Source organism: Ixodes scapularis, unplaced genomic scaffold (assembly GCF_016920785.2).
Source record: "Ixodes scapularis isolate PalLabHiFi unplaced genomic scaffold, ASM1692078v2 PGA_scaffold11__112_contigs__length_91849675, whole genome shotgun sequence".
Taxonomy (NCBI): Eukaryota; Metazoa; Arthropoda; class Arachnida; order Ixodida; family Ixodidae; genus Ixodes; species Ixodes scapularis.
The window spans coordinates 12,772,289-12,791,759 of record NW_024609837.1 but is presented as its reverse complement, the minus strand read 5'-3'; the positions used below and the strand labels follow the sequence as shown (position 1 = coordinate 12,791,759).

At 50.7% G+C, this 19,471-nt stretch overlaps 1 protein-coding gene across 1 annotated transcript in view; it reads left to right on the top strand.

The window, feature by feature from the left end:
* The window catches only part of LOC115332163 (prolow-density lipoprotein receptor-related protein 1), a 138,756-nt gene that overhangs the window by 72,038 nt on the left and 47,247 nt on the right, over positions 1-19,471 (top strand). The window contains exons 40-53 of the mRNA XM_029994515.3: positions 1,683-2,000; positions 2,085-2,209; positions 2,395-2,520; positions 3,584-3,817; positions 5,364-5,544; positions 6,729-6,933; positions 8,193-8,382; positions 9,001-9,129; positions 12,006-12,131; positions 14,160-14,384; positions 17,036-17,188; positions 17,272-17,412; positions 18,056-18,172; positions 19,333-19,461. Coding sequence (XP_029850375.2) covers positions 1,683-2,000; positions 2,085-2,209; positions 2,395-2,520; positions 3,584-3,817; positions 5,364-5,544; positions 6,729-6,933; positions 8,193-8,382; positions 9,001-9,129; positions 12,006-12,131; positions 14,160-14,384; positions 17,036-17,188; positions 17,272-17,412; positions 18,056-18,172; positions 19,333-19,461 — 2,399 coding nt within the window. The remainder of the gene's footprint in view (positions 1-1,682; positions 2,001-2,084; positions 2,210-2,394; positions 2,521-3,583; positions 3,818-5,363; positions 5,545-6,728; positions 6,934-8,192; positions 8,383-9,000; positions 9,130-12,005; positions 12,132-14,159; positions 14,385-17,035; positions 17,189-17,271; positions 17,413-18,055; positions 18,173-19,332; positions 19,462-19,471) is intronic.

Genomic DNA, 19,471 nt, shown 5'->3' with positions numbered 1-19,471 from the left:
CTCGTGGCGTCGTTCTCGACACCCCAGTTCCGTTTCCCAGCATCCTTAGCCTCGCTTTGATTGCGGCAATTATTATTGCAATGCATTAACTGTTCCATGGAGCGAAGCCGGTGTTGTCTGTCCAGCGCAAACGGCACCTAAATTCCATTGCTTGCAACGCATCATGCGACTCCATAGCAACGGCGACATTGTTGCTAAGGAGCCAGCCAAACTGCTGGCGGTGCAGTTGGATAGAGGATGCGGGTATGCACTTGCCTGGCAATAGCACGCGCCACTCAGTTGTACATACACTCAAGGACGATGCCGTCCTTGGCGGTGTCCTTGAGGTCGTCCTAGACGTCATTCTTGACGTCGTCCTCTAGGACGTCATCCTCTGGGATGTCGTCCTCGACTTCGTCCTAGACAACATTTTTGACGTTGTCCGAGACGTCATCCTTGATGTCGTCTGAGAGGTCGTCCTCCGCATTGTCCTAGGCGTCGTCCCAAAAGTCATCCTAGAGGTCGTCCTAGACGTCATTCTTGACGTCCTCAACGTCCTCCTAGACGCCGTCCCTGACGTCCTCTATATGTGCACGGCAATGCAGATGCTTCGTCACGGGAGCCGTGAAGTCTTAAACACGTGTAGAAACATTACTCTAAAACATTTCACCTGCGGGACTACAATGCTTTCGCATTCCTACACGTAAGCAGTCTTAAGGTCCTCCTGTAATTTTTTTGTCTCGCCTTAGTGGTTGGCACTGTTATTAATCGAGTGTGTGAGTTTCCACACTGAACTCCCAGGAGTTCCCCGAGGTTCCAAATTTCCTTTTCCTGCACCCGAGCGCTTTTTCAGTGTGTTATGTTAACCAATCTGAGCTACACAAGCCAGGCACTTTGTAGTGCATGAATTATTGCTTGCTAGGTTCGTAGGCTTCTGCACCGCTTCACCGAAGCCGAAACTGGGTTTCTCCCCTTTGGTTGATTGGAGTAGGCATCCCTGTAAGAGTTTGAGAACCCTCGGCGTACCCACCGTCTCCGGGGTTCCTTGATTATCGTGGGAAGTATGGATGCACAGCCGTAGAAATTGCCTCCCTGGCATCGGTGCTCAAAAGAATGAATTCTTTTTCGACGTCTCATTCTTAAAAAGGAACTTCCAGGAAGTCTCGAAGGGGCGCTTGACATTTTGCTAAAGGACCTGACGTTGGGCCAAATCTGAGTGTGCCCTCGACCGCCTCCCCAGGACTCGCACGAGTTTCTTCTCCCGGTTTCTTCTGCCGGCATTGGCGGACTCCGTGTTTCATTAGAAAGAATACGTCGTGACGTCCACGGCGCCGCACCAGACGGGAGATTTGGCGTGTCTGCTAGCGAACCTGAGCCCGGTTCAAATTAGGCCACGTGCTTGCCGGCTCTTGTCGGTCGTCGCTTCCTTCGAACCACGCCGGTTTCCCGGCCTTTGTCGGTCTGGCCGTCTGCCGGCCTCTCTCGACTCTTCGTCCCACAGTCTTGAGACGTGAGGTCGGCGGTAGGCGCTCCGCCTGTGACACGTGCCGCAAACTTTCTGGCGTGTCCGACTTTGCGAGCTTCCAAGCGTCGCGTAAAGTAGAAAACCGGACCCGCGCCCCCCCACGTCCAGCCATGCCCTCCGATGCCGCGCACCATCCACGGGTGGTGGTCTCTCGGCCAAAGGGGGCGTCCTTCGACAGGTACATCTTCTGGAGCGACTGGGGAGTGCCGCCCAAGATTGAGCGGGCCTCCCTGGACGGCTCGGACCGGGTGGTGCTGGTGAACAGCTCGGTGCAACTCATCAATGACCTGGCCATCGACTTCGACGAGGACAGACTGTACTGGTGCGACTCCCGCACGGACACCATAGAAAGGGTGGACCTGGACGGGGGCAACCGGGAGACTGTCTTCCCTCCGGCCCCGCTGGGGGAGGAGGACGAGGGGGGCGAGTCCAGCAGGCCACTCCAGAACCCCTTCTCCCTGGTGGTGCACGGCAGCTACATCTACTGGGCTGACACGTGAGCTCGCCTTGTTCTCGGGGATCTTCGCACTCGGGAGTCCTTGGAGGGGAGGTTGACAGAGGGTGGGCGCGTGTCCTGCAGGCACCGAGAGGACGGCTCCATCTTCCGAGTCCAGAAGCGCGGTCTCGGCCTGGAGGAGATGCTGGTCAGCCACCTGACGGACTCGGTCAAGGACCTGCAGGTGTTCCACTCCCGCCCCAGGCGAGGTTGGTGGGCTGGTTGGAGGCGACGCCGGACCCTCGGCACGGCGCCCGGAACGCATCTTCAAATGGCGCGTTCGGTGCCCCGCCCACGCGTCAGTGGGAAATGCGTTCGGGGCGCCATGCCCTCGGTCGCGGGGCAGGGGCAGCCTCCGCGAGCAGTTTCCTGAGGGGCGTTAACCGGTGCGCAGAGACGACCAACCCCTGCAGCACGGACAACGGCGGCTGCCAGGAGCTCTGCCTGTACAGGGGGGGCCTCAACTACACCTGCGCCTGCTCCCACGGGAGGGTCGCCGCCGACGGCCGGACGTGCCAAGGTGAGTTGTCCGAAGAGCCGACGCTCAAGTCTAATCCGTCGGCCGGCCGTGCCGAGCTCGACGTCGTTTGGACTCAACAAAAAACTCTTCGAAGGAGAAAGAAAAGTTACAGTCTGCCGCATAAAGCGTGTCATAATTCACAATGGCAGCTGTTCTTTATTGACACTATGCTTTGGGAGGTTTTCATTTTGTCACTATACTTTAGAATGCATGCTTTAGGAGCTTTGCTTTTAGTAGAGTAGTCGTAGGAGCACTCAAGCAGATACGTGAAAGGTGCTTACATGCTGCCAGTCGTGTATGGTGGTTGGGGTCCTACACCTTTTGCCGTTGTCATACTACTGTGGCGCTCCATCTTCTCTGCTCGGTGCGCTTTGAATTCCTGCTCCTCGGATGGAAAGTGGATCTCGTGTGGTTTGGTAAGGGGGAGCGCGTCTCGCTAGAGACGACACGCTGGCTCACTCAATCTTCCCGCAACCACGTGCGACCGCCAGATCTCACTTAACAGCTACCGCCTCTGCAAAGATCTCGTTTCTGATTCACTATGCATAACTGCAGCTTTGAGCTAGAAGCCTTCTGCCTTCACTTTGCATGTCTGTACCGTAACATCCTGAGAGATGCCCCACCCCCGAAACATAACCCACCCCCCATTTTTGACCCACTTTGTCATTTTCTTTTAAAGACACCGATAGATGGCTCACTTTTAGTAATTGCAGGGCCCTGACCAATATTGGCCCCGGAAGAAATGGCGTTACTTAGTCACGGCAAGAGATAAGCGGACATCGCTGACTAGAAAGGACAATCGTCTTTGGTTCATCGTACCTCTGTACGATCGAAAATTTAGCAGGTCACAATCTAAAACGAGCAATTTATCGAGTTTTTTTTGTTATTGCACACCGAAAGTTTGCCCATTCCTTATTTTCACCAGATTTGCTTTCGATTTTAGGCGGGCCATCTCTCGAGACGTTACGGTGACCTCACGTTTCGCGAAGGGCCGAGTTTTTCTTCTCGGCCCGCCTACGACCTGCTCCGCCGCCCGTAACGCGTTCGCTCTCTCCTGGTGCAGACTACGAGGGCTTCGTGATGTTCTCGCGGGTGCGCACCATCGACAGCATCCACATGATGGACGAGACGAACCTCAACGCCCCGTTCCCGAGCATCTCGAGCGCAGAGTTCATGCGCAACATCATCGGCCTGGCCTTCGACTACTCGTCCCGGCGCATCTTCTACTCGGACATCCAGCGCGGAAGCATCAACGGCGTCCACTTCAATGGCTCCGGCCACTCGGTGCTCGTGCAGAGTAAGTGCGGCCGCCCCAGCACCCCCATTCTCGGCTCGGGCCGCGGCAAGGGCTGCATTCCCAGCTTCGGCTTAAAGGGATACTGAACCGAAATTTGGATTTTGTAAAATAAGGTGGCAGAAGCGTTGAACGGGACGCTACGAACCCCAAAACATCGATAGCACATCGATATCTGAAACGGATGGCCGTACTTTTGGAAAAGAAGAGCGCGATCAAGCGAGGTCTTTCACGTCACTGTCCTCCGGGAGAATTTGAGAATGAGGGGAAGCGGCCGCGTTTCTCTCCTCCTCGCTCCGGTTCACCAGCTCGACGGGACATAGCGAGGAGGAGAGGGAATGGGAATCGTGACGTCGCATGCCTCGTTGGCCGTATTCAATCGCGCACCTATTTTCCAAAATACGACGATCCGTTCGAGATATCGCTGTATGAGTGATGTTTTTGGGTTTTACAGCGTCCCGCCTATCCATCCAGCCTTGTTTTGTGAGCTCGAAATTTCGGTTCAGTATCCCTTTAAAACTTTAAAAGTCGCTTAAATTTATTTCAGCTGCAAGAAATGTTTACGAGAATTGTAGGGATTGTGAGTGTGCGGTTGAGCTACGGTACGTGGCTTCCACCGTAGTGCTCCCTTGTCCCAGTAAAGGGACTGAATCGTGTGGGCTAAATCTGAAACCAGAACAGCGACTAGCACAAGCGCGCATACATTTGGATCTGGCTTCCGCCACGGTCGCATCTAGACCCACTCGACGCAGCATCACGCTCTGCGCCGCCTTTGCCACAATGGCGAAGAAAAGGGCCGATTTTGTCTTCGTGCCCTCGGTCGTCGGAGTTTTTCGGATAAATTTGAGTTGGCCCGAGTTTTACCAGCGAGTGTTTTGTGGTTTCGTACCAAAAACGCGAAATTCTGGTTTTATATTGCCCAAGATGGGACCTGGAGCTCATGTCCGCTCTTCGAAGCGCTTTTGCGTCACTATTTGAGGCATACCGGAGGACGTGAAAGGCGCGTGAAGGGGGGGAGCATTTTGTTGTAAACGTTTTCCAGAGTATCCCGCCTAAATTTTCTGGCAGGTTTCAGTCGCCATTTCGGCACCGGAATACCCCGCTCCAAAGATTGCAGGTTTCTCCCACACTCCCAGATGGAAAGCTCAAAAGTGGAAAGGCCGACGAATGCTTGCCACTTCGGTCTTACCTAGGGTTTTTGCATTTTCGGTAAATACCGATAGACCTCAAAAATTAACCCATCTGCTGGTTCGACCAAGGCCTGCAAAAGTCGCCTTGAATGGGAGTCGCCCTCGAACGAGAAAGATTTTCACGGGAAGGTCTTTCTCGTTCGAGGGCGACTCCCATTCGGGTTCGAGAGCGTCGGGGGCTTGGAGCAGGGCCCCCGACGCGTCTTCGAATTAGAAGAAAAGCGTCTTCGAATTAGAAGAAAGAGCGAACCACGAACACACGGAACTCTGGTGGTGCCATGGTGGTGCCACACTGCCGTCCGTGCAACTGATTGGCCATCCTCTGAGACGCCGAGCGTCCGTTTTCTCTTTTGGCGCAGAGCAAGGCTCAGTGGAGGGCCTGGCCTACGAGCCGGTACAGAACGAGCTGTACTGGACGAGCCACCGGGACGCCTCGGTGGGGCGGGTGTCCCTCTCGGACCCCGGGGCCACCCCCGAGAAGATCGTCAAGCTGGGGCCCGAGGACAAGCCTCGGGGCATCGTGGTCAGCAGCTGCATCAAGTGCGTGCCTCCCCGTCCGACCCCCTCGCAGCATGGGGTCCCGTGCTACGTTTGGCCTCGGGCACCAGACTTGAGTTCCAAAATTCCCCCGGGAAATGGGGAGTGGGCAATGTTTCAGAATTTTTATATTACGGATATTTGACCCAAAAAACGGAATGGGCGGTATTTTAGGGGCAGGCATTCATATAGGATTTGTTGGTAGATGTTTGTTTTAAAATTGAAAGATGGGCTAGTTGGTACATCGTTGGACGGAAGCGCCAAACAAACGGGGACAAAGAAGTAGACAAAGATGTATCGCTACGTCTTTGTCTAGTTCTTTGTGCCTGTTTGTTTGGCACTTCCGTTCAATAGGCGTTTGTTACGAGATGTACTGATACCAGGGAGTTTTAGAATAACGTTCCTCCGCCACAACGCAAAAACCCAAGTTTCTTGTGCTTGCAATGCTATCAAGATACGGTAACAATTTTTATTTCACGCACAAAATGCTGTAACTAACTTGAGAGAAAAAAATGTTTTTTGGCCTAGAGTAACATTTTAGATTTGTGTAAATATGAGAATGCGATGCAAGCAGTCGATCGGTCGTGTATGCTTGTGTCACCTCGGTAAGAGAGGTAGCGCATACTGACTGTCATGGGCGTACCTGACATGCGTTTGCCGAGAAAGGTCCGCGCATCGCAAGCAGCTAGTTTCCGGTGATCGTTGCCCACCTTGCCGAGTCTTCGAAACCGTGTGTGACGTGCACCTCCTGTAAAAGTGCAATGTCACCCCTTATTGAAAATCGCAGTAGCAAGGATGCCGCCGACGTCGCGCTCATGATGATTGCTAAAGCAACCGCTAATTTCTAACTGCCCTCGTCATGGCTTTAGCCGATTTCTCGCGCATCACGAGTCCTCCTTGGAGGAGCCAAAGACACTTTGTGCACGAGCGCAATTTCCAAAAAACAGCATACTACAATAGCCCACGCAAAGTGCAGTTAGCGTTCGGCACGTGCGCAAGGGCGACGACATTCTTCTTTGCGTGCAAAGAAGAATGACGTATGCAAAGCCTTTGCATACGCTATTCTTAAACTCCCCACTGTTGGACGAAACTGAAATTGCATTTCACGGTAGCCTCGTTCGCGAGGCGACATCCGGCGTAGCTCATTCAATCGAATTGCGTCGAAACAAAGTCGCGCATCTCGGCAGGCGAGTTTTCTGGACCAACTGGAACGCCCAACACCCGAGCATCCAACGTTCTTTCCTGAGCGGATTCGACCCAGAGTCGATCGTGACCACGCAAATCCGGATGCCCAATGGGATCGCCATCGACCACCAGCTGCAGAAGCTCTACTGGTCCGACGCACGGCTGGACAAGATCGAGCGCTGCGACTTCGACGGCGGCGATCGTCACGTGAGTCAAAACCCGCCTACATTTTGATCGCACGCCAATGGGAAAGGAGGTCGGAGGCCGGGAGCGGTGCCAGCTCGTGAGCGGCTTCGCATGCCGCCTGACCGCCCAGGCATCCTACGGCGGTGTGGGCCATCCTATGGCACCACACCGCCGTAGGTTGGTGTGATGCGATAGGGTGGCATGGGCAGGAAAATAAACGCTGCGACAGCTCAGTTGTGACGTCGGAGCTGCCAAGGTGTCATTTCAGAGCAGGTGGACAGAAGGAATGGTAAAGGTGCGTGCTTGCACCGTAGAGTTTGCATGGGCATTTCATGTTAAGCCGAGTAACACACCAGACGAAAATTTTATAGTGTTTTGGAACCAATGAGGGTGTATTAAGTAGAGAGTATTTCGTGAGCCTGTTACACAATTTTATTGGGCACAAACTAGGACTGCCTCGTGGTAATCGAACACTTCGAAAATTGCGCACCCAAGTTTGAAATTCAGGGAACGACGAAACTGCATGCAGTAAATGCATGAACTATTCCCTGTCATCGGTGTGGCTGCCTGAACGTCTTATGCGATGTTGTTGGACACAAATTCGCACCGCCTTGTGGTTACTGAAGAACACTTCCAAAATCACACACGCAAGCTTCAAGCAAGTAGCTCCACCTAATTTCATGCCCGTGGTTTGGCCGGCTTAACACCCACTTAGCTTTATTTGTTTTATCGCCCGAGAACCCTTCCGGCGTAATTAGTGAAAACGCTTTGTTTTTATTGTTTTCATGATTAGCAGTCTGATGTTCATGCTTCTGTGTGCCATCATGGTGTCACATTATGACACATAGTCACGTGACGTCTGACTGTCATGTGACATCACAGTGTCACGTGACGTCATGTGACTCACGGTGTCAGTCGACGTCATTAAGTTGCGTGGCGTCACCATGCAACGTGACTTGACTCGACAGTGTTACATCACAATGTTGGCCGACGCCCGGTCATGGGTGCCGCGATGCGCAGCGCGAGGTCAAGAGTTTCGTCGAGCGGCGTGACAACAATGCGGAAGGAATCTTTTGGCTTGTGTCAACACTCCATGTTGACACAAGCCAAAAATGGCTTGTGTCAACATGGAGTGCCGTTGATGGCACGAAACCCGCAAAACATGGCAGAAACTATGAAACCAGAAGCAGGCAGCCGATGCTCCTCTCTGTCGTTCCGTGGGTGACCGCTGCTAGAGCCTAGAAAGAGGTTCTGAGGTGCCCGTGGTTGACGGTCCCCAGGTACTGCTGAGCGAGCACCCCCAGCACCCGTTTGACCTGGCGGTGTACGGGGACTTTGTGTTCTGGACGGACTGGGTGGCCCACGCTGTGCTGCGGGCCAACAAGCACACGGGTGCCGACGTGGTGGTGCTGCGCAAGAACGTGGTCCGCCCCATGGGCATCGTGGCCGTGGCCAACGACACCAACGACTGTGAGTGGAGGCCCCCCCCTCGCCCGACGGGCCGCCAGGGCGCGGTTCGTCATCGGATCCGGTTCATAGAGCAGACGTTGTACGCTTCTGCGCCCGTTGCGTCCGCTCGGAAAGGCCAAGCGCTTTTGCAAAAAATGGACAAGAGATGGCGCAAAATTAGGAATTCACCAAAATGCGTCGCTTTCCTTTTGAAGAACAACGAGGGCGTTTCCCTCGTATAAACTTCATATATGGTCTCGTTAAGAGCATGTTTGCGATTTCTGTACGATAAATACTCGTGCACTGTTTATTTATTGAAAATTTGAAAAAAACTATCGCATAGAATTTTTTTTGGGACGTTCTGAATTTCTCGCAATTTTCGGTCGCTTTTTTGCGCGTCTTTTTCTGCCTTCGTTACTTTCGGTCGCACGTTTTCGCCGTAGTTGACGTGCCAGTCTAACGACCAGGAGTATGAGTGGGCGACGGGTCGTCGAAAAGCTCATAAGAAACGCCGTCGTTGCGTGAGGGTGCATCTACCTTGCGGGAAAGTGCAAACATAAAAGTTACACCTTTGGAACAGAGCTCCAAGCTCACGCTTCCTAATGGCACGAGCACGCTCGCGCATGGCGTTGCTTGCAGGCACCCGTAGCCCGTGTGCCGTCCTGAATGGCGGCTGCGAAGACACGTGCGGCGTGGCCGCCAACGGAACCACCTACTGCCAGTGCTATCCGGGTCGCATCTTACTTCCCGACGGAAAGCGGTGTGGAGGTGAGTGGCGTCGGTTTTTCCTTTGGGGTGGCTGGTTGGGCTTTCTGTACACTGCGTGGTACCATTGGAGTGAACACACTTTTTTTTTCTTCATTTTACTTCGAGGAGGTATTGGCGGGCACCGTACTTCATCGCTTACGTCAGTGCCCCGAGCAAACACTTTCTACCGCGCCGGTAGTTTTGGTGACAGGCTTTAGATTCTAAGAGACAAATAGGAAAATCCGGCAACTGCTTGTTCGTGCTAACTGGTGCGGTGAAAGTGCCGACTGGGGGCACTGACACAAGCTGTAAGGTATGGTGCCTGTCAATACCCTTTCAAAACAAAAGGCAACAAAGCTCCAACGTCGCGTCTGCGCCAACGGTGTTGCACGGCGTGTGTGCACTGCGATGACTGATCTCTTCTTGTGGAAATGTTTTTGTCAGTGGCAAAGAGCAGTGATGGTTATTGAAACTGTTTTTTAAAAAAAAGCTGAGTTTTTGGATGGGCTGTGATTTTCTGTCTTTGCGGAAATCCTAGCTGCCTCTAAAGGTAGGTGGGCACAAATCCATAAAGGTTACTTTTAAAAAAAACTTGCCTCAATCGTTTTGATAAACTTGGGGAGCACAGAATGTGTCGTGTGAGCATTATGCTTGTGTTACGATTTGGCTATGCTTGGTTACGGGGAGTTTTGGGCGATATCCTGCAAGCACGACACACTCTCGCGTTCTCCGAGCTTGTCGAACGATTGAGAGAAGTTTAGAATTTATACATGAGTGGAGCGTGTCACCAGCCTGTTTTAATGTGGAGCTTACCTCGGGTTATATTTCTTTTGTGACTGCGTCCTTGAAATATTTGTGCTCTTGGATGGCAAGGACCATTTGTGGTAAACAAAACAATCACGAGGGAAAATTATTTATTGCGCCATTTACGCTACATATTGACCCGCGCCGAATGAGGACGCCCGCCGCACTGTCCTTTGGTACGTTACCATCCGTCCTGCAATGTCGCGAGTCTACGTGTGAACTTGGCCATTCGCGAGCCAGCCGCGTGTGCCGACTGTTGCCTGCAGACCGGGCGTGCTGGACGAAGTACAACTCGCCGCCAATGGTCGCCCGTGTATTAAGCGTATGCCAGAAACTGCGGTGAGTGAAGTGCTACCGCAGGCGACTGATGGCGGGAAGTTGTACTCAGTCCAGCTGCCTGTGCTCTCTTTCGTCCGACCGTCGTGGCTCCGAGCAAAGACGTCGAACTGGGGATCGCTTGGTCCGGGGTTCGGTTCCCGCCGAGCCGTTGAGATTAACTGTGCCCAGTTACACTTCTGTATTGTATTATACGACTAAGCATGCCATCTATACGTTTTGGATGATTATTCATGGCCTGCGGCTGGTTATGTACGCTTTATATCTCCTGGGCCCACACGTGACGTTTTTTCGTCACCGTTAAGCGTTACACTTTTTGCACTATGTCCTGCCCGTAAACGTATTCTGCGTTAAAGGTGATTAGGTTACAGTTACTAGAAGTGCGACAGTTCTTGTGACGATTGTAGAGGCAGGATTTTCTTGAAACCAAACTTTCGAGTCCACTCTTTGGTCATTTAAATTAAAGAGGCCTCCACCCGTTGCAAGTGATGGCAGAGAGAGGTTAGTTTTGCGATGTAATTAAGCTACCAGTTATGCGAGTTGAAAATTAATTAGGTTACAGTTGCAGTTACGCAGGTTAAAAGGGGCGATGCGACGATTTTTGTACTTTGCGCAAATACCACTTACAATGGATCCCTGACGTTGATGACCTTTGAAACACGTGTCCGTTTTTCACCACACGCAATCGAAGTCGCAGAAAAAATTAAAGAAAAACGAGCAGCGTTCACCTTCTCAACTTGCAGCCAGAACAAACGGCCACGTGATCTGGAGCCGATTATATGCCGCCAGTGTTGATTACATTCAAGCGCTGGGGTTGGTCAGGGATAGGACAGGAGCTGAGTTCCAGACATTGTTATGGTTCGGCTATTATCGTATTTGCAGCAATTGGACACAGGCCACTACCCAAATGCTTCTCGAACTATCGATTATCATGAGCCCAAATCGAGTGCCCACGCAATGTTTGGGTTTAATCTACGAGTCGTATTTAAATATCATCACTGGGCAGTCTGCGACCGCCCGTCGAAGCGTGTGATAAGGAAGACACATCCGGGAAGAGTGGTCCTTCTACCGCTCGAGTCGGGTGACGTCACTGCTCTACATATATAATGGCAGCAGCTTTTATATATGTAAAGAGTTAATTCTATAGATTTAACTTTAGCAGAGAATCTCACTAAAGTTGTAATGGAACCCATTAGTGTATGTTAGAGTGATCACAAAGCAATCACCACTAGCGTTTCAAAATTATGTATATATATACTGTAAATTAACATTTGGTGAAGTACTTTTGCGTGTCTTTTGGTGAATCATGTCTGGTGGTGCTTACAGCTTTGCTGGCAACCGCCTTCACAAAGTGGAATGGCTCACAATATTTTTTTCTTGATGTGAAAACTGGTATTGTAAGTGTTACGAGTACTCACAAAAAGGAACTAAACTGCATTCCAATCACTCCTAAATTCCCGACGTCGACGCATGCCCCAAGCCGCCGACCAGCAGTTTGGTTCCCGGGAAAAAAAAACAACTTCGACAAAACATTCGAGTTTCCTGATTCTCGTCCCAACTCGGGAGGTATTTAGTCAAGGCCAAAGTGCGCGTTCCCGTTGCTGCCTCCGGTGCCACGCGTCCAGTTTCTTTGCATGGTCTGGTAACTTTGGCCGCTAAGACATCCTCTCTCGTAGTTGGTCTCTTCCTCGTCCTTTCAACCACGTCGGCGAGGAGAGAAGGGATCCGGCGCGTGACGGGGGCCGTTTTTTACGCAGCGAGGAATGCCAGCTGCACGGACAAGGAGTTTGAGTGCGGGGACGGAGCCTGCATTCCCTTTGAGCTGGCCTGCGACGGCGTGCAGGCCTGCCCCGACGGCTCCGATGAGAACCTCAACTACTGCGGTGAGCCACGTTCCGTCCGTCCGACGCGGGCATTCGCAAACTCTTCGTCTCGAGGAAGCCCTCAGCCTCCTCTCGAGGTTTGGCCATCGAACTTCCCGAAAGATCTTTCTAAGATACAGTTGAATCTCGTTCATTTGAACCTGAGGGGGACCAAAACTTCCTTCTACTGAAAGTTCTTCCGATTTCTTCCACCGCAGTCTCAGGTGTAATACGACATGATTACCAAAACTTTGCTTGAATAATGCAAAGTTTGAATTACCAAGAGATTTCCTCCCTAGAAACGCATAGGATGGGACCTGTGTGTTAGTTTGAATTATCCAGGAGTTTGAATTAAGAGAGTTTGAAGTAACGACATTCCACTGTATTAGGCGCGTACACGGGAGGAAAAGTTGAAAACGACCAACTTATTGCTGGGAAATTTTCCTGCTATATTTAACGAAAAAATTTACCCTGCTAAGTTTAGCGGGGAAGTTTTGTTTTGCTAAATTTAGCAAAATTTCTTGCTAAATAAGAAAGGAGTAGGAGAGGTGGTTACCCAGGTGTTGCCCACAGCCAACAAAGCTGTAACTTGCAAGTTGACTTTACACTTTTTTTTAAATTTCAGCTCTGCTTCTTTTTTTGAACTTGTAAAAGTTAATCTCTTAAAAAATAAATGTTTTAAGGAATTTCTGTATACCGTATTTACTCGCACAATGAACGCACTCGCGTAATAAACGCACCCCCAAGTCGGCTCTCAAAATTTCGACTTTTTTTTTCACTCGCGTAATAAACGCACCCCCAACTCAGATGTCAAAATTTTGACCCCCTCCCCCCACGCGCGCGAAATGAACGCACTTTTCTATCCTGTTGCAGCGAGGTCGCGAATGGATGGCAGTGTGGGCGAACAAAACGCCTTGCTAAAGGCGTTAAAAAAATTCGAAAAGATCCAACGGAAGCAAGAAAAAAGAACATGGAGAGGAGCTTTTTTTTTTGCACGGCGCAGTCTGGATTTTGGGTTCGCCCACCGCCGCGCACAAGGAGGTAAGAAAGAGAAGCGCTCTAAGCGAACGAAACAGCTTGCGAAAGGCGGCAGAAAAAAAACAAAAAAAACAACAACACGGAACTAAGAAAAAACAAAAACAAAGAGGAGCTTTTTTTTTTTTTCTTTTTTTTTTTTTGCACAGCGCACTTTGGTTACGGGGGGTCGCGCGCCGCGCGCAAGGAGGTAAGAAAGAGGAGCGGAGAAGCCCTCTAAGCAAACGAAACAGCTTGCGAAAGGCGGCAAAAAAAAAAAAAAAAAAATACAACCCACGGTACTGAGAAAACAAAACAAAAAAACAGGGTGAGCTTTTTTTCTTCTTTTTTTTTTTTTGCACAGCGCAGTTCGGTTACGGGCGTGTCGTGCGTCGGGTGCAACGCGCGCAAGGAGATAAGAAAGATAAGCGGAGAGCCCTCGCCTAAGCAAACAAGACAACTTGCGAAAGGCGGCAAAAAAAAAAAAAAAAAACCCAAGGAACTAAAAAAAAAAAAATAAAAAAAAGTTTTTTTTTTTTTTTTTTTTTGCACAGCTTAGTTTGGTTACGGGGTCTCGGGTGCCGCGCACAAAGAGATAAGAAGTTACTTCGATTTTTCAGAATAAAAGGTCCGTTCATTATGCGAGTAAATACGGAAGCAAAAATTTTACTTCGCGTAATGAACGCCCCCCCTAACTTTGCATCGATTTTTCGGAAAAAAAAGTGTGTTCATTCTGCGAGTAAATACGGTATCTCCTCATTAAAGGGTTGAGAGCAAAGGACAGGTAGCTCTCAACCCGAAGACGAAAGGACAGGTGGCGCCCGTCCTGTCGTCTTCGTGTCTTCATTGTCCTTGTTGTGTTGCGCTTTTTAACCTTTTAAAAAAGGAATGGGGACGACCGTTTTCGTCGTCAAAGTCGGTGGAGCAAAGCCGTCCGTATTTCTGGACTGGGGACGGAGACGGCCGTTCCCATCCACAAACGCCTTCCCGACCCGTGTGCGAGGTTGTCTTGACGGTTGACCCTGCTCCGTGCAGCGACTCGGACGTGCCGGGAGGGCTTCCACTCATGCCACAACGGGCGTTGCGTGCCGAGGTCGCGCGTGTGCGACGGCCTGGACACGTGCGGGGACTTCAGCGACGAGCTCAACTGCACCTGCAAGAAGGACCAGTTCAAGTGCGCCCGGGGGCCCTGCATCCCCGCCAGCTTCGTCTGCGACATGGAGCCCGAGTGCCCCGACGCCAGCGACGAGATCAACTGCAGTGAGCGTCGCCCCCTCTTTGTCCTTGTCTCGTCATCTTCTCGGCCCGTCCCGCGACGTCCTCTCAACGAGATTGAGCCTCGCGTGTTGCACTCTAGCGTGGTCTACGCACGGAGTGCAGCTCGGGCGTGTTGTCCGATCCTTGAGAATCGTCGCATTGGCGCCGTCAAGATGTAGAGACCGTTGTCTGCTTCCTTTGGCGGGGTATTGTGGTGGCAGTTTAAATCAAACTCATATCTGCGGGGCAAGCTGCAGTAGAACTCGACTCCTGTGCTCGTAAGGTGATTTTTACGACGCTCCGAAACAAGGTGCCGTCTCCGACGATGACAATATTCTCCCGGCGGTCGTTTTTGCTCACAGTGGCTTCGAAAAGGGCAGAGTAGAGGTAGGCCATTGCGCTGCATTTGGTCTATTTTGCGGGAATTATCGAACCTTGGAGAAACGTAAATGGGCGGGTGAAGGAGGGACCGGCCGAAGGTTGGGTGGTGTTGAAGTTTGTGCAAAAAGGAAAGGCAGGAAATGTTATGAAAAGTAGAAAGATTATGGATGTTAAGTTCAGCCTTCGTGGCAGACTCTGGAGAAACGTGAGTAATTACACAGGATTAAATGAACAGCTCGGTTCTGAACCGACTCAAATTTGCTAAAGTGAATTGGTGAGAACTTTAAATAAAATCCGGATTTTCTAATTTTGGGCAGACGAGGGCGACATAGGGGAGACGTTGAAGGACAGGAGAGGCAGACTTAAAGGTGTGGCACAAACATCCTAAACTGCTGTGTGCTCAAGCTATGATAGTAGTATTCATATGAATGGGCCAGGAGAGATCAGAAGTAATGTGGACCAATAGATACTTATATCCATTAGCACAGGTAAGACCCATACCCTGAAGAGTAATGACTCATTGGCTGTTATTTCCTGTACATGGCACAATCATCAGGAAAGAGAGGAAAAGAGAAAAAAAATACGAAGGTGGGAGATCGTTCATGCACATTAGGAAAAGCACAAGCCAAAAATGGTTCCCTGAGGGACACCAGATGTAACCAGAATGCAAGCGGAAGTTGTGTTGTTAACGCAAACAGACTGTGATCGATGCGAAAGAAAAGAAATAATCCATGCTAGTACCTGAGGTTGAACTTTTAATGTGGATAATTTATAGAATGGAAGGTTATGTGGAACCTTATCAAAGGCTTTGGCTGAGGAACATTGCCTGAGCTGGATAACCACGGTCCATGTTGTGAAAGAGATTGTTGTAAGGTAGGCAATTTCGGTCCCACAAGACAGGGTCTTGCGAAAACCATGCTGAGTTGCAGAAGAAGTTGTTAGAATTGAGAAAGGTATGAAGATGTTTGGGGATGATAGCTTGAGAATTTTAGAAGAGATATACAAGTGAGGGGCCTATAATTGAGAGGGGATGTTTTAAATACTGCCTCTGTGAACCGGGACGACCCTGCCGAATCTCCAATTGTCGGGTTCCTCTTCTGTCTCGAGCGATTGTTGGAATATTCTGGGGAGGAAAAGGGCACATGCCAGTTTTGTGCTACGAAGCACTTTAGAATTCATATTATTCATGCCACAGGATGAGGATATTTTTAAAGAATCGATGATTGTAACAGTTCTGTAGAAATGGATTATAATAGGGTCCATTAGGAAGTACTCGCAGAACAATTGTATGGATGCTTTGTTTTATTTTTTTTGCTACGTCCCGTCTTTATCGTGTCTCCCTGGATATTTTTAAAAGCATCCGTTTGCTCACAAGGACGACGGACACGAATTCTGCCAAGACAGGTTCGCACATGTAGCCTGGGAGAAACGTTAATGATTAGAAATCTTTCTTCTCCGAAGGAACACACTTCCCACCCTGAATGGCGGGCAGCGTCTTGCTAGAAAACTTAATTTCGCCCAAGTCGGACCCACGAGAAAAGCGTCTGCTATTACTGCAACCTTTCTGCTGCTTGTTGCCTTCAAGGGCACCTGCCGTACTACATCAGAAGTTCCCTGCGATGAGCGCAGTCTTTTCGGGAAAAATCTTTGCTCTATGACATTGCGAGTTTCTGTGCCATTATTGGTAGGGTATCTTAACTTTGTTTCACATTATTCATACGTTCCTTCTAATGAATATTATTACTGCTGTGTCATTTTCTATTGGCAAGATGATCGAACTATAGGGGGTGCTATGTGTCCAGCTTGTTTTCCCCAGAGCTCCATGTTTACGAACATAAAGCACATAGATTCTCTACTTCGTCTTTCCCGATAGCGTGTGGGGCGAAAATTAGGCACGTAAAGTGCCCCATTTTTTTCCCAATCTGAGTCGACGAAGACGAAATGAAAAAATCCACGAGTACCATGTCCGGCTTCACCAACTGATCAAGAGCCCCAGCCGAACATTGACGCAACGTTCAACCACATCTGCCGAGCGCCACGTCAAAACGAATCATTTATGTTGTTGTAGTCCCCATCGGTGTAATTCTCAATTTAGCCACTAGAGGCGCAACTCTGCGATCTCTTTGCCAATAGCGTTGTATTTTCTCGGTCAGCTCTACTTGCCCACACGAATCCGTCGGTTGCCGCGAAGGAGGTAACTGGACGTGTCGGAACGGGCATGCGCCCTCCTGACAGTAGAGCGGTGTCTGACGGCTACGCGGCACGCGTTTCAGCAAAGCCCGACTGCTCGAGGCACCCCATGACCTGGCAGCCCAACCTGCACCTGGTGAACTGCAAGAGGACCACGGCTTGCATCCACCCCGGCTGGATCTGCGACGGCCAGAACGACTGCTGGGACTTCTCGGACGAGGAAAACTGCCAGACCAGTGAGTTCAGGCGGGTCGACGCGGCCGCACGGCACGTCCTGCGTCCGTCGAGGTAAGCCGTCGTTGGTGCGCTTGTGTTGCAGCGACTCCCCAGGTGTCCTGCCCCGCCATGTCGTTCCGTTGCCTCAATGGACTCTGCATCCCCGACTCGTGGCGCTGCGACCGGGACATGGACTGCGAGGACGGCCAGAACGGAACGCTCAGCTCCGACGAGCTCGACTGCGGTGGGTGGCTCACTTCCGTCGAGCTCGGTCTGTCGCTTTCATATGCACGTCCAAGCTTAGAATTAATTTCTCGCTTTTATACAACGTTTTGGTGTCACGAAGCGGCTGTGCGCCTCGGTAAATTGATGCAACAATAAATTGCATTCGTGACAGAAATGTCTCGGTGCGTACGAGCAGTTATCCGAAGAAGTGCGGAAAGCCGGGCCGGTCAGTATGAATTCGTTGTAAAAGTGAGAGTGCAAAAAACATAAACGAGAGAGACGTGTGTTATGGACGTCTGCCCACTTGCGACTTAGTGTTTATTTTTGCAGTTTGTAAACGGGAAGACACCACAACCGAGTCCGCTCACGTTCACAAACAATCCCCTCCAAACAAGGAGGGAAAGCACCCCCTCATAAATCAAGCCGAAAGTTGCGAGAACAAGCTTGTCACACGGCTCAACTATGATTGCTTTTTTTGGTCGAAGATAAAAGCGTGCACCTGGTGTGTATTTTATAAACGAAGCTGGAATTTGGTGACATTTTACCTGCACCGCAAATTCTGACTATGACACGGTGTTATTGGATTCAAGCTTCTCAGTTTTGTTGGCTGTCCGAGAGGTGAAAAGGAGGGATTAATGAGCCTGAATTCTTGTGCATGGCAGAGTACAAGTGTGCCCGGGACCAGTTCCAGTGCAAGGACGGAGAGTGCATCAGCCTGCTCAGCCGGTGCGACGGACACCCGGACTGCTCCGACAGCTCCGACGAACCTCCTGCCTGCCGTGAGTAGGATACTTTCAGATTTTCTTCTCCAAACGCTCTCGAGGAATATCCAGAGACGTTACGATAGATCTAAACCCTCTAAAAACCATGCAGCTTTCGTGTCTAAGTCTCAGGTGCATTGCATATAACGATAGAGTGCGGTGAAAGAGCAGACGATGCCGGAGGCTGCCGCGCGTCTGCTCGCACGACTAGCAGGTGGTGTTAGACTTCCAGACTAGACACACCAGGTGTCGCGAAAGGAAGACACTACACTTCTTAGCCTGTTCGGTCGAGCAGCTAAGCCAGTTCAGTAGTAATGGGCGGGGCCACTGATTTGTTGGCGGCGCTTAGAATGGGCCATGACCTCCACCAAAATTGCATCACAACGTAAATATTGTGAAAAAAAATTAAGTTTTTTTTTGTGGAAAAATTATTTAAAAAAATATGTGTCCCATCCGTGCCCTTTAAAAAAAGAAACTTTTTTCCTTGCAGTGTCTTTTTAAAGACCAAGGACCAGTTCATTCTTTCCACTTTTCCCTCGCTTCCTTGCTTCCGTTGCCTGTTTCGTTCTCCCCCACGGTGAGGAGGATCTTCTGCCTTGCAGAATCTCAAGTCGTCGGTCTTTAAGGACAATCGCACGCTTCAATTTTGAACGGATGGCTATATTTTTCGTTCCAAAGGACCGATTCCTGCGATTTCTCTACGCTCAGCTATCGAAGAACGCAATGCGTCATGGGAGATGGGACCTAAATTAGCGGGGAAATTTACCCACGATGCACCGCGCAGTTATGGCCACGGCGACGCCATTGCCGCTCAAGCCGGAAACGGGCGCCTAAGAGCTGCGCTCTAAAATAGATAAGTGCCCCCATTCTGTGCTGCCTGGTCCTTGTCAGCATGATGATTTCCATCAATGAAGCTTGAACTTGAAATGCTTTCAAATGGATAGTCAGTCAGTGTCTTGAGAATTGCGTGGCTGCATTTGGCCCTTGCGTCCGTTGGCGCTTTTTGCCAGCATTTTCACCATCAACCACCGGGATCGCGACGTCCGATGTCCCCATGGTGCAATCTGTGGCTGCTTTTGGACCACTTCCAGCTTAAGGGTGGGGTGGGATGGCAGACGCACCGGTGGAAGACACGCTCCGGGCTCTTGGCTGACGCCCTGACTACTTCGCACGTGCAGGGGTGCGCCCATGCGGGGAGAACGAATTCAAGTGCAACAGCACGGGGCAGTGCATCCCCAAGGCCTGGATGTGCGACGGCGCGGGAGACTGCTCCGACGGCTCGGACGAACACCTCGACCTCAAGTGCCGTGAGTCTTG